Source organism: Neltuma alba, unplaced genomic scaffold, assembly GCF_004799145.2.
Source record: "Neltuma alba isolate B1F8T4 unplaced genomic scaffold, ASM479914v2 tig00004561_pilon, whole genome shotgun sequence".
NCBI lineage: Eukaryota > Viridiplantae > Streptophyta > Magnoliopsida > Fabales > Fabaceae > Neltuma > Neltuma alba.
In genome coordinates this window covers 56,455-70,289 of record NW_021633767.1, presented here as the reverse complement: position 1 = coordinate 70,289, position 13,835 = coordinate 56,455, and the positions used below count along the sequence as shown (strand labels likewise).

General features: G+C 31.3%; 1 protein-coding gene across 1 annotated transcript; it reads left to right on the top strand.

The window, feature by feature from the left end:
- The first annotated feature begins 1,675 nt into the window (after window positions 1–1,675).
- LOC114745236 (protein DETOXIFICATION 55-like) lies at window positions 1,676–3,869 on the top strand. The gene is made up of 2 exons (XM_028933386.1): window positions 1,676–1,816; window positions 2,370–3,869. The coding sequence occupies exons 1-2, from the start codon at window positions 1,763–1,765 to the stop codon at window positions 3,867–3,869; spliced, it is 1,554 nt and encodes a 517-aa protein (XP_028789219.1). The 5' UTR covers window positions 1,676–1,762.
- Window positions 3,870–13,835: the final 9,966 nt, after the last annotated feature.

Here is a 13,835-nt window from a genome sequence, read left to right as displayed (position 1 = left end):
TAAACTCCTACATAATCAATCTACTAATCATTAAAAATTCTTATAACAAATAAAAAAAATATGCAACTTATCGTTATTTTCTGTACTGGATCTTGTCATTACATGCTACTCACTTGTTATGAGACTTTTTAGTAATTAGATTATTTATGTGGAATTACATGGCATATTATTAATATGTCCTATAGGCAACAAAGACTAATCATCCCTCAAAATACAGATTCAATCATCCAAAAACATCACCACCTTGTTCACCCCTTTTACATGGTCTAGATTTTATTTGATGGTTTATGTTTTACGTTCTGTATTTTCAATAAAAATCGTAATTATTTTTTAAGCTAACAGTTATTCACAGCTAATTAAAACCCATCAAGATGAAATGACACGTTCATGTGAGCCAAGCCATAGATATTGGTTAAGCTAGGTATATATATTTTGATCACTTAATTAGGGAAAGTCAGTTTATACACGGAAAAGAAATTATAGATAGTGCAGTGACAAGTAGCTAATTAGGCATACACGTGTTATTAAAGTATGTGAGCTTAAGTGAGGAGCCGAAAAAAGCCAAACATGATCTGAGTATAAGAGCAATTGCGATCGCAAGCTCACATGCACAATCACAGACTGGTAGCTAGTGTTTCTGAAACGTGGATATCAGAATTTTTGGTATATCAGCAAATATTGCGTTGCTTTTTGGGCAGAGAAGATGCCTCTGTTCCCACTATTATGAAGAAAATTGACAACCGACGATGCCAACATATGATTCACGCGCGCGCACCACAACGTTTGAAGGATAAACATAAAGCACAGAGTTCAATGTCAAACTAAACCTATTCTTATGATTTTGCTATAATCATGCATGTTAATTGAAACTTAAAGTAATGTTAATTCAAAGGGGGTGTTGGGAAGGATTAGCTTCTTATAAGTACTTTCATGCAAGTTGAGATAAAACTCCTCTCATATTTATCTCATGCACCATTAAATTACTCCTAAAAAGCTAATTCAAAGCTATAAGGGCCGGTGATGACAACCAATGCAAAATTAATAAGATCAAAATCAACACAAAAATGGCAACATATAGAAACATATTTTGAAAAAAAAAAAAAAAACACACACACACACACACCACACATATATACACATCAATTCTGAGTAACCTTTAGGTTCACAAAAGTAATATATAATTTATTAAACAAATGGGAAATGATCCTTATGTACATAAAAGAAAATGGAGGCTTTCTTTTAATTGAGTTTTTTCAAGTTTGGTTTTCAGCCTAACCTTGTTGTAATCGGACTCGGTCTTGTTTACAATTAAAAAAAAAACTATAAAAAAACAAAATGGAGGCTTCATACACGATGCAAAGAATCAAATTTGACATGAAAGTATATATCTATGTTAGGGTCAAGATAAAGCAAGTACTTTATGATATAGATGAGATAAAGCTTTTTGAGTTATAATTAATTAAAAAAGTGTAGAAATGCAATGGTAAAGCAAGGGATAGATGGATTCCCCACCACCTCCAAACCTTATATAAAGGCATAGATGGTTTGCTTCTCTTACCCACTTTGCTCCTCTCATCAGTCTACTTTTTCCTCATCAAATATTTAGTAGTGGCTTTTGTAGGTCATATGTGTGTCTGTGCACAAAGAACAGACACCCACTATCTCTTCTTGTTCTTCATCATTAAACCACCCAAATACCACACATACGGAATCAAATCAAACAAACGCAAAAGCGAAAGCTAAGGATTTTATATATCAAGCGATGATGCTTGCAGCGGAGGAGAAATCCCAACAAGCATACGCGACATTTGCTGAGGTACGAGGCCTTACAATTCCCTTTCTATTAACTTGTTCCCATTCTTTCTTTTCTCCTTTTATCCCCACACAAGCCCACAACTTGCACTCTCCGGCCTGTCTCTCATAATAAATTACCGTTTTGTACCCTCCAAACTACTCATTTACTTGGTTTCTCTTAAAATTTAATCCCATCCTCTTACTTTAGTCATTCTAATCATGAGAATACGTATTATCGTTTATAGATCATCCGCTATATATATATATATATATATATTTAATTATGTCCATTTAGATATTGATGACATGCATGACTAGCTATAGCTTGACGTGAAGCTGTGATCATTAAACATCCAATTAGTTAAATGAATATTGTTCATATAAGAGCTGATCATATAAGCGCTGATCTTTTAATCTAACTACGCCAGTCCCAGTATTTGTCGCTACATATATTTTGATGTCCTACCTCGCATGTTTTGATTTGATTATATAGCTGAGATTTTATTTACTCATGATAGTTTAATTGTGTACACTGAATTCAAAATCTGATTCTTTGTTTGCAATGCGCTTTTTAGGTTGTGGAGGAGCTAAAGAGAGTGGGAGACATAGGGTTCCCAATAGCAGCAATGAGCCTGGTGAACTACCTCAAGAACATGATCCTAGTCGTGTGCATGGGCAAGTTGGGAAGTCTTGAGCTCGCCGCCGGTTCTCTAGCCATTGGCTTCACCAACATCACCGGTTACTCCGTCCTCTCTGGTCTCGCCGCCGGCATGGAGCCTCTCTGCGGCCAAGCCTTCGGTTCTAGAAACTTCTCCTTACTATCACTCACGCTTCACAGAACCATCCTCATGCTCTTATTAGCCTCCCTCCCAATTTCTCTCCTATGGATAAAGCTCGAACCTTTGATGCTCGGTCTCCACCAAAACCCAGACATATCCTCAGTGGCTAGCCTCTATTGTCGCTACGCCCTCCCAGACCTCATCGCCAATAGCTTCCTTCACCCACTTCGCATCTATTTACGTAGTAAAGGCACAACTTGGCCTCTATTGTGGTGTACTTCATTAGCCACACTTGTTCATATCCCAATTATCATCTTCTTGACCTTCAAACTCCAACTTGGAGTACCAGGAATCGCGATCTCATCTTTCGTCGCCAATTTCAACACCCTCTTCTTCCTCCTCCTCTACATGTCCTATCCACGAGCCGCCGCCTCCAGCAAGGTGGAGCCTTTAACTTTGTGCACACCTCTCGTGATGAAACACCGTTCGTCGGGGAGTGAATGGGGTATGCTTATAAGATTCTCCATACAAAGCTGCGTCGGAGTCTGTTTAGAGTGGTGGTGGTACGAGCTGATGACCATCCTCGCCGGGTACCTGAAAAACCCTCGCGCGGCTCTGGCCACGTCGGGGATAATAATCCAAACCACATCGCTCATGTACACTCTTCCGAACGCACTGAGCGCGTCGGCGTCAACAAGAGTCGGGAACGAGCTCGGAGCCGGTGAGCCACGAAAGGCGAGACTATCAAGCACGGTGGCCTTAGGGTTGGCAGCGGCTAGCTCGACGGTGGGGTTGGTGTGGACCACGGTGGGAAAAGAAAGATGGGGTAGGGTTTTTAGCAGTGACAGAGAAGTGTTAGAGTTAACGATGGCTGTTTTGCCTATAATTGGAGTGTGTGAGATAGGGAATTGTCCACAAACAACAGGATGTGGGATTCTGAGAGGGAGCGCGAGAACCGGGATAGGGGCAGGGATAAACCTGTACGCGTTTTACTTGGTGGGAGCACCGGTGGGGATAGTGTTGGGGTTTGTTTGGGAGCTAGGTTTGGTGGGTCTTTGTTATGGGCTATTTGCGGCTCAGATCGCCTGCGTGGTGTCTATTCTCTTTGTGGTGCACAACACTGATTGGGAAAAGGAATCCTTGAAGGCAAAATGTTTGGTGGGAGAGAATTATTATGCTTCTTCATCATCAGGACATCAACAACAACAACCAGTGAAATGTGACGAAGAAAGTACTGTGGTCACTTTTGTCCAAGAGAAAAACAACAACAACAACAAGAACTCTGAACTACACTGAGACAAGAACAGCAAATTAATTGATCTGATCTTATCTTTCTGCAGTTTTATGTGCATTAATTATATTCATTCAAAAAGAATACAAATTCTCTGTTATGATTTATATACAATTACTTAATTTGTAGTTCTAGCTAGAGGATGGATTAATGGAAATTGATCACATGCTTGGCCGGCTCTCAGCATTAGTTAGTTGCTATTAACTATATTCAACTGTAATCGCAGGCAGTATTATTGTTTAATGTATTTAACAAACGTGATTAATGACATCGATCCTTTATTCTTCCTTTCTTTATTTCATTTCATCCAATAATTAAGTTATAATTGTAATTGTTATAATTACTAGTTATCTACTACAGTTCTTAATATAAGAGATAAATGATTAACTTGGAAATATTAAAAAAATTAGTTAAATTAGCTAAGTATAACAATTATGTGTTGACTTCCTAAATTAATCATCATATTTAATCATATGCAATAAAACTATCCCTTAATAGAAATTCTTACGCTCAATAGGGATATTTTTAAAAAATCATTATAAATTTGAAAGACAAAGTTAATTGAGTTCTTATATTTAGGACTAAATCTAATTTTCAATTAGTTCTTATGTTAAAAATCCAAGTAATATATATTTGCGTAACATAACCCATACACACACACACACACATATTTACATTTTTTCACTAAAACATGGATATCCTCATATTGAAGATAATTCTATTTAAGGTATTATTGAGCACTAAATTTGAGCACCTCTCCTAGCGGGGATTTAAACTTTGATTTGTCACGTTATAAGGAGTTAGCCCTTTATGCTACATTCAATCCCATTGGTACACATATATATTTATATTTATCAGAATGACCGTGTGTTTGGGCTGCTTCATGCATGATTAGCAAAATTTTATGTTTGAAACTTGCTAGGTAGATTCTTAATGTAAGATGAATCTTCCCGACATCAACACATGTCTACTTTAAGAGACCAAACTGTCTTTGTAAAAGAAATTTTTAGTTTGTGCCATCATGTGTGTTTGAGTGACATGATTGTGTAGATACATAATTGATTATTAATATTGAATTACTCTGTCAGATCCCTAATATCAGAGCTTGTTAGGAGTGTGAATTTGATCATAAATATACAATCTGAATCTATTGTCTCTCATATTTATTATATTTTAAAATTAAATTGCTTAACTATTATAAACCGATGCATATGATCAAGTGTTACACAGAAATATTTCGGGGAGATTAGGTCATAATCATTATGATTAACTAATTTATCTTATTTCTTTAACTTATTCAAATCCTTGTTTAAAAAAAAAGCTTTTTCAAATTAATTAAGTCTTATGTTAAAAATCAGAAAAAGTATCAACTTACGGAATGCCAATAATGATCATAAATAAAAACTACGTAGAAATCGGAATGTTTTAGACTTCTTTCTTGCGTGCGCACAAAATGCACCTAATAAAGGAGTAGAAATTGGGCAAATATGTAGATGATTTTTCATTGATTATTTTTTCCTTAACATATTTCCATTTGAGTGTGCAAAAATTGTGATATACATAAAAATTAAACATATTATCTCACCTAGCTTTAATAAAAGAGCCGATTGAAGGATTGGATTCGATTCTAAATATAAAACATCAAACCCATTTGGTTTTTCAAATTTATATTTTTTCTCCAGATATCTCTATTGATTATACATATTAAAGGTATCTCACTAAAGGTTATAGTTTCAATACACATGATTAAAGAGTGTGTGAAGCCAAAACATATCTATTATAAATAACTATTTTAACTAATATTTTTAATGCCTCCAAATTAATTATTTAACTCTCATATTATGAACCGAAACAGTATATAATATGCAGAAATGAAGGAGCTTGAAGAAAGAAGATCGTGGAAGCATGTGTTTGTGGGGAGGAGGAGAGCCATGCATGTACCAAAACACATGGAGAAGGAATATAAAGTTACTTTTGATTTATTAATTTAACTAACCAGAGATATCATTGTCGCATGTATATATCTTGTGCTATTTAAGGTAAGGCCTAGTAAATATAGTGAGATGCTTCATATTCTAAACAAAGTAGTCTATGATTTTGCTTCCAATCTTATCGGCCTGTCCCTTCTCCCCCACCATGCTCTTATATGCATCACTTCCCTCTGAAAAGACCACACATCCTTCCATAATAATCAACCAAGTTTGGCACTTGTACCAATTTATTTGTTGTAACATGCATGCATGGTCCTCAACCTACCAAAACATTTATTTATTTATTTATTTTGTTTATCTTTTCTTCTTCTTTTTATCTCACCTTTATTTATGAAAGACTGTGTAAAAGTTTGATGATTTCAACTATTTCAAAAGGTAATTAAAAAGCGATGTAGGAAGGAGAGGCGGCCCCAACCCTATAGGCAATGGGTCAATGGCATGTCATGGGAATACCAAGAGAGACTCACCCCGTCTAGTCGTGTACCTATTTATTCTCCCTCGGTTTCATTCATATTTTATAATATAATCTAAAATATTAAGAAAAAATTGCAGTAAGATCTCGATCAAGATAATTAGATACAAAAAAGTCTATTAAAATCATCAAATTAATTTGAAGTTCTAAAGGACCTCATGATAAGAGATTATATTTGTTTAATTACTAACTTGTCTTTTTTTTTTAGTATGCATTAATAACGGAAAGAATAGTTATTAACAATTTAAAGCATAATGATTAACAACTATTGTGTTACATATTGACAACTCATACATTTTATTTTTGTAATGCGCTAAAAAAATATATTGTTAATACCTGCTATGATAATTGTTAATCGTCACACCTTAAGTTGTTAACGACCGCTCTTTCAGTTGTCAATACATATTTTTTAAAAAAAAAGACAAGAATAATTTAGTAATTAAACAAATAGAATCTCTTGTAATGAGGTCACTTGAGACTTCAGATTAATTTAATAATTTCAAAAGACCTTTTTGTATTTAATTGTCTTGGGTAAGACGTTATTGCAATTTTTCTAGATATTAACTTATACATTTAAAGTACCTCAATTTGATAAAAATATTAGGATTAACATGCAAATTTCCGAAAGTTTTTCTTATACAAATTTGTCCCAAAAATTCAAAATCGTAATAATATTGTCCTTACATTATTAAAAATTAATGTTGATTGTTAAAATAATAACATTGACTGGTAATATTTTTAACAACAAAGGATAATATTGCTACGATTTTAAATTTTTTGCGTAAATTTATGTTCAAAAAAGGTTTTGGGTACTCAACGATTGTAAATAAAATCTTCCAAAAGAAATTTGGACATTAACCCAAAATATTATTATATTTTTTAATCCGTATGCAATAACCTTAAATGACAAATATAATAAAATAATGGTCAGGATCCTACAACGAACCCAATGACACTAAATACTTTTCTCAATCCTTTATTAAAATTGAGGTTGTGAATTCAAGACCAAAATAATAATAATAATAATAATAATAATAATAATAATAATAAAACACTAACGCGGAGTAATATTGGACGCACAACAGTTTGAACTCTTTAGCTTTATGTGTCTCTAAGCAGTAATTAAATACCCCGCACTTAGCGTTATTATTCCATTTAAAAATTACTACTTCTTGGTAATAGGAGCATGAATTCGGATCAGCCGTAGACTGTAGTTGACGATTTATACTAAAAGAAAATTAGGTAGTCAAAGAAGGGGGAAAATTACATTAATTATATTTATTTTTAAAAAATATTATCTCATCAGTTTTTATCTTATTTTTTCTCTTAAATATAGAAACATAGAATGTGGATCATGTTATTCCCCAAAGTCTGGCATAGAGTATTTATTTTTCCGTTGGCCAAAAAAGGACATAAATTATTTTTCCCTCTTTTTCATCATTCTTTTAATTGAGCTGAATTTGTTGGCAAAAAAAAATTTTGAGTTGAATTTAGTACAGAACGGAAAATTAGTAATTAGGTTACATAGCAATGATAACATATATAGCTTTAAAAATTAATCATTTTTCCTTTAAATCGATTAGTGAAATTATTATGTAAATATTTTTAAAGAATCTTGCATATATGTGTGACCAGGACATGATCTCCGCCACCTTACTAGTTCCCAGGGCAACAGTAGGATAGAAAATTATGGGGAGAATTGCAATAATAAAGTTTCAAGTAAGAAAGTTTCAATAATAACATAAGAGTTTGTAATAACAGATTTTAGAGTAGTAAATGACAACTACTCATTTGTTATTAGAACTTACTGATAATTATTTTTGTTATTTAGGATCTCGTTGTAATTCCTCCAAAATTATATGTGCTCGACACAAAAAGTGCGCATATAGTTTTTGACTTTCTAATTCAAAAATCCATAACATTTACATTTTTTTTCTATAAATGACTTGCAAAATAAAATTATGCAAAACTTGATAATTTTTTATTGTTTTTAATTTTATTTATTTATACAGCATTATTAATTAACACATGAGCTTATGGTTTAAATAAACAAATTGTTAAACTGTGGATCAAGTATCAACTTCTTATAATTTTTATTTTCATAACTTTTCTACCTACCATCTTATTGCTCTGAGGCAAATTTGATTTGGTCTAGTGACTTGATTTTAAAAGGAGAAAGGGCAAAAAAAAAAAAAGGTTTTTAATATGTTTTTGCTTGTCTAAATGGACCTAATAGCACGTGTCCAAATGTTAAAGCCTCTGAACTCGTCAAGTTCAGTCCAAAATGCCAAACACGTCCGGGTCATAAATAAAAGGCCCGATTTTAGGTTCTTTGTGTCTTTTTTTTTTTGGGCCAACAAGTGTACCATTTTCAATTTTACATATCCATCCACATGGAAGAAAACGATGAGCGACAGTTCAGCTAGATTTTTGGCGTAATAATAATAATAATAATTCAGCTAGCTTACAGTGTCATCAGGATAAGCTAGGCATATGTACTCCTCTGGTCCTATTTATAAGGGAGAAGGAGAAATTTTTTTTATCCTATTTATAAGTCGCTTTATTAAATTTTTAGTGTGAACGTACTATTTCGTCCTTTATTTATTATAGTGTAAATAATTATCTTTTTTGAAAGATATATATATTAAATAAGGGTAAAATTGAAAAGTTATTATATTTAACAGAGAGTTAATGTATTTTAAAGTTTTTCTTAATTTATGTGAAATATATTGAAAGTATCTTATAAATAAGATCAGAAAAGTAATAATTAGGCTAGGTTGGTTTTGTAGATTCCCCATTTAGGTATTTAGGGGGAAAACCTAATTGGTCTTTGTCTGCCAAAGCTGATCTCCTGTTTCTTCCTTAAATAAATCATTTGACATTTCTCATTCATCTCTTCAACCTAAAATAAGCTTGTCTTGACATGACAGATTGAAAAAAAATTCTAACCCAACGATTTAGTTGGTAAGGAGACAGCTCATAATTTATAAGGTTATGAGTTTAAATTTCACTGCTAATGTGAAAATCTTATTGATAGGTGATTTGTAAATATCTTTATAAGCGGTTTTTAATTTTAGAGACATGCTTGACCCTAAAAAGTCTTAGAACTCAACTCACATCAACTTTTTTCGTATAAATAAAATTCTAACATAACTCATTCCTATTATGATTAAATTTTTAAATTTGTAAATTAAGTTTTGTTGTTTTTATATTTTCATAAATTTATGATTAAATTGATCCTAAAACCTAAAAAAAATGCATAGTATGTCTTATATAATCATTCTATTAACTTGCGAGTCCGCCGGCTAACTTATGATGCTTTTAAATTCAGCTAAAAAAAAAAATTGCTACTCTTAAATGGGTTGAAAATGTTTTAATACTTTTGAACGATTTGATGAGCTGACCCATCAAACCTAACTGATTTTATCAAGTTTACAAAAAATCTTGCATTCATGACAACGTCTTTCCATCCTCCTCCTCTTTGTATGTCCTTTGGAAAATTACACCGTCTTAGCCAACATAACTTTAGAACAATTACATCTTTGCACCAAAATACCCCTTGCACCTGCAGCCTGTATAAAGGACACACCAATCAATCAGTATATATACACTACGTGTACTATCCTTAATATAAGCGTTAGTTAATCAATCTGAATAGATTAAAAAAATTATTTAAATCAATTATTTATAATAAATAGATATTGTCTTTCTTAAAATATCATTGCTAATTATATGTATTAGCTAGAATGACAACTTGATAAAAATTTTAATATGTAAAATTATTACAAATATTACTTTAAAAAATAGATAAATATAAAAGACAAAATAAATTAGAATATTATATTTATGACTAAATTAAAAATCAAACTAATTTTTATATTAAGAAAATAATATTATTTTGTGATAGTCAAATTTTGAAAAGTCAAAAGTTAGTGGGAACTGGAAGGTTGAAGCGGTGAAAGGTTGTGCTGTAAAATCACAATCATTCAAAAAAAAAAAAATCACAATCCGGGGTTGGGTTTCTACTTTCCACACTTGAGAGGTAAAAAGAAGGCATCTTCTTTCTTGTCTTCCCTTGGGACACGCAAGCCCTTCTCCTGAGTACTGAGGGGCCACCAAACGCACAATGACATTTTTGTCCCTACCTTTGATGCAATTTTTTTCCCCAGCTCTTTATGTGACTCACTGTATCGCCCTCTGAATTATTACAATTTGCATTATTGAAGGCCTTTCGCTTTCAGTCTCGGGGTAGAGTTGGGACCTCAGACCCTCCAACACCATTTTAATTTAAAGAAAAATTAATCTGATGTTTTTTTGCTTAAAAAAATCTAATCTTTAATTTTGTTATGTGCATATTTTGAAAAATTATAACGCATGAAAAGTGTTTTTTTGGGGAAAAAAAATTCTCCGTTTTCTCATCATTTGCCCTACCAAAAAGGGCCTTCTGGATCACGTCACCTCAAATTCTCCCATTATTTGTCTTCGGATCCGTCGCGCTCAAAATGCAGGCCCCCCACGCCCACTCTTGAGAGATTATTAAGAGTTCTCTGGCGGGCAAAAAAAAAAAGTTCACCTCATTTAAAATTGAAAAAATTACAAATAAAAACTCCCCAATATATAAAATTACAATTTAGGATCCTAAATTTAGAAAATAATAAATAAGAACCCGGTCTCACTTTTACAAATATGAAATATCTAAAATGCCCTTTAGCCAAATTATGATTTGGTCTACTGGAGTTATCATTCGCTAAAATAAACTTGTTATTTTCTATAGTCAACTCGTTATTTGGCATATCCTCAGCCAAGTTGTGATTTGGTCTACTGAAATTGTCATTCGCTAAAGTAAACTTGTCAATTCCCATAATCAATTTGTCATTTGGCTGAGAGGCATTTCAGACATTTCATCACGATTTCATATTTGCAAAAATAGAACCGGGTCCTTATTTGCTATTTTTCAAATTGAGAGTCCCAAATCATAATTTTAAATATTGGGAGTCTTTATTGCAATTTTTCCTTTAAAATTATGTTTGGGAGATAATTGTCTATAACAAGATGATACACATATATATTTTTTTATTAGAGATATTATGGGTTAATTAATCCGCAAGTCTTTATAGTTTCAACGAATTTTGAATTAGGTCCCTATAGTTTTTTTTCTTTTTATCAGATCCTTATACTTTTATCTTTTTTTAATTAGGTCCTTGTATTTATTTTTCTTTTAATTAAGTCCTTATAATTTCACTAAATTTTTAATCAGGCCCATGTAGTTTTAATTTTTATTTATTAATTAAATATAAGCTTAATTAAATATATTGATACTGAAATATAAAATATTAATACTTAAATTAAATTAATAATTATGTGATAAAAAAGTAATAGAATTAATTAATTCAGGAAATTTTTTTAAAACAATTAATTTTTTCAGCAAAAAAATTAAAATCATTATAATAATTCAATATCTTTAGAATATTATTGTTTATAAACTAATATTAAATAATATATACTATTTTATGTTTATATAATAGTACTATTAGAATTTATAAAATAAAGAATAAAAAATTCATGGACTTAATTAAAAATAAGGTGAACTTATAAGGAATTGATAAAAAGAAAAATAAATACAAGGACCTAATTAAAAACATGTGAAAGTATAAGGACCTGATAAAAAGAAAAGAAACTATAAAGACTTGATTCAAAATTAGTTGAAACTATAAGGAGCTATGGATTAATTATCCCGAGATATTATTAACGCTAAATACGAACTACTCTTTCAGTAAAAATTCAAAAAGATACTAACCCTGTCCACAGTTACATTTCAAAATAATGCAAATTACCAATTCCTTGAATCTATATTGGCATACTAAATTTGTATAATGTATGGAAGTATGGAACCACCGAATCACTTTTCCGAATAATCTTAAACTAATTAACAATAAAAGATTTTCTGACACAGATGTTTATTAAGTCCAAACTACCTTATCCTCAGGGATAATTATTATAGGAGACACTCATATTTTATATAATTGATCCTTGTTGATCATGTCATCTTACTTCTTGTTGTTGTTATTGTATTTTAGATTTTGCTGTTATCACTTGAACAACCCTTTTTATGCAAGTGATAACAGAATAGCGTACGCATCTTCAACTGAAAAAAAAAGTATTATTTAATGAAATTAATACATTTATGTCATCTCACATCACAAAATTGACACGAGTGAGATATTCAACAAAAAAAATTTATGTCTGTACTATATTATAGCTAATTCTTTGGAACAGACTTTAACTGTAAACGTGAGAATCACGCTATGCAACATAAAATCACAATTCTCGACTAAGCAGAGGTGAAGATATTCATGAAAATTTAGATTATATTTTATTTTTTTAAAATTATAAAAAATTTATTACTCAGATTTTTTTTTTTCCAAGAAGAGGATACAACATTCGGAATACCTTAAAAACACAAAGACAAAACATAGCATTCAGCAATATAATGCTTCAGCTTCACTCAAAAATGATGTTTTTCTTTTTTAATCATAAAAAACAAGTCTCTCCAAAGCTAAATCCAAATAGTTGTACCACAAATCTATAACCAATAAAAATTTATTTGGTTGGTAAGAATTTTACCTATAATTTATAAAATTGTGAGTTCAAATCCCGCTATAAATATATATATATATACATATTAGAACATTATTAATATATGTGATCTGTATTGTAAGTATTATTCCGACCCCAATGTATATGCCCCATATATAGCCAACTATTTTTAACAAAAAAATGAAATACCATTTGTATAACTCATTAGAATATGCCATATGACTGGTCATTATCAGCAAAGTCTCAAATGTCTGCACATAATTTTTCTTCCATCGCTTAAACCACACTCAACTATCTCTATCTGGTCTGAGAACCTCTATTAATTACAAAAAGATTTACAAAAAAGCTTTTGAAGTGATAAAGCTTTATACTTCTCCACTTAATTAGAGGATCGTTTGCTTCAAAAGATCGATCTTCATCCACATGCAAGTTGTTCTTTTGTTTATTAGCGTCGTTATCCAAACTGCATGATTTTATAATGTAAAGACACACATACACACACACGACACATCGTTTTCACTTCCAACTAGATTGCTAGTAAGAATTAAAAAAAGAAGATATGATTAAGATAACGTTAAACAATTATTGACAAACAAGAAAGTTAAATCATCCACTAGATTAATTAATCAATGTAATATATATACGTGTACACACACCTTGTTTAATACTTCTCCGGTTCTTAATATAGAATCCAATTGTTGAGTTAGTTTTGGTCCTAAATATAAGACTCATTTATTATATTTATTAATTTTCTCTAAATTACCCTTATAAATACTCCATCAACCATAATCAAGTAGAAGAGGAATATGAGAGAAAGATGATTATGATATTTTAGAAAAAAACGTGTCATATTTCTTATAATTAACTAATTTACCCAACTTTCTTAATCTAATCAAATAAATTAAGTAGGT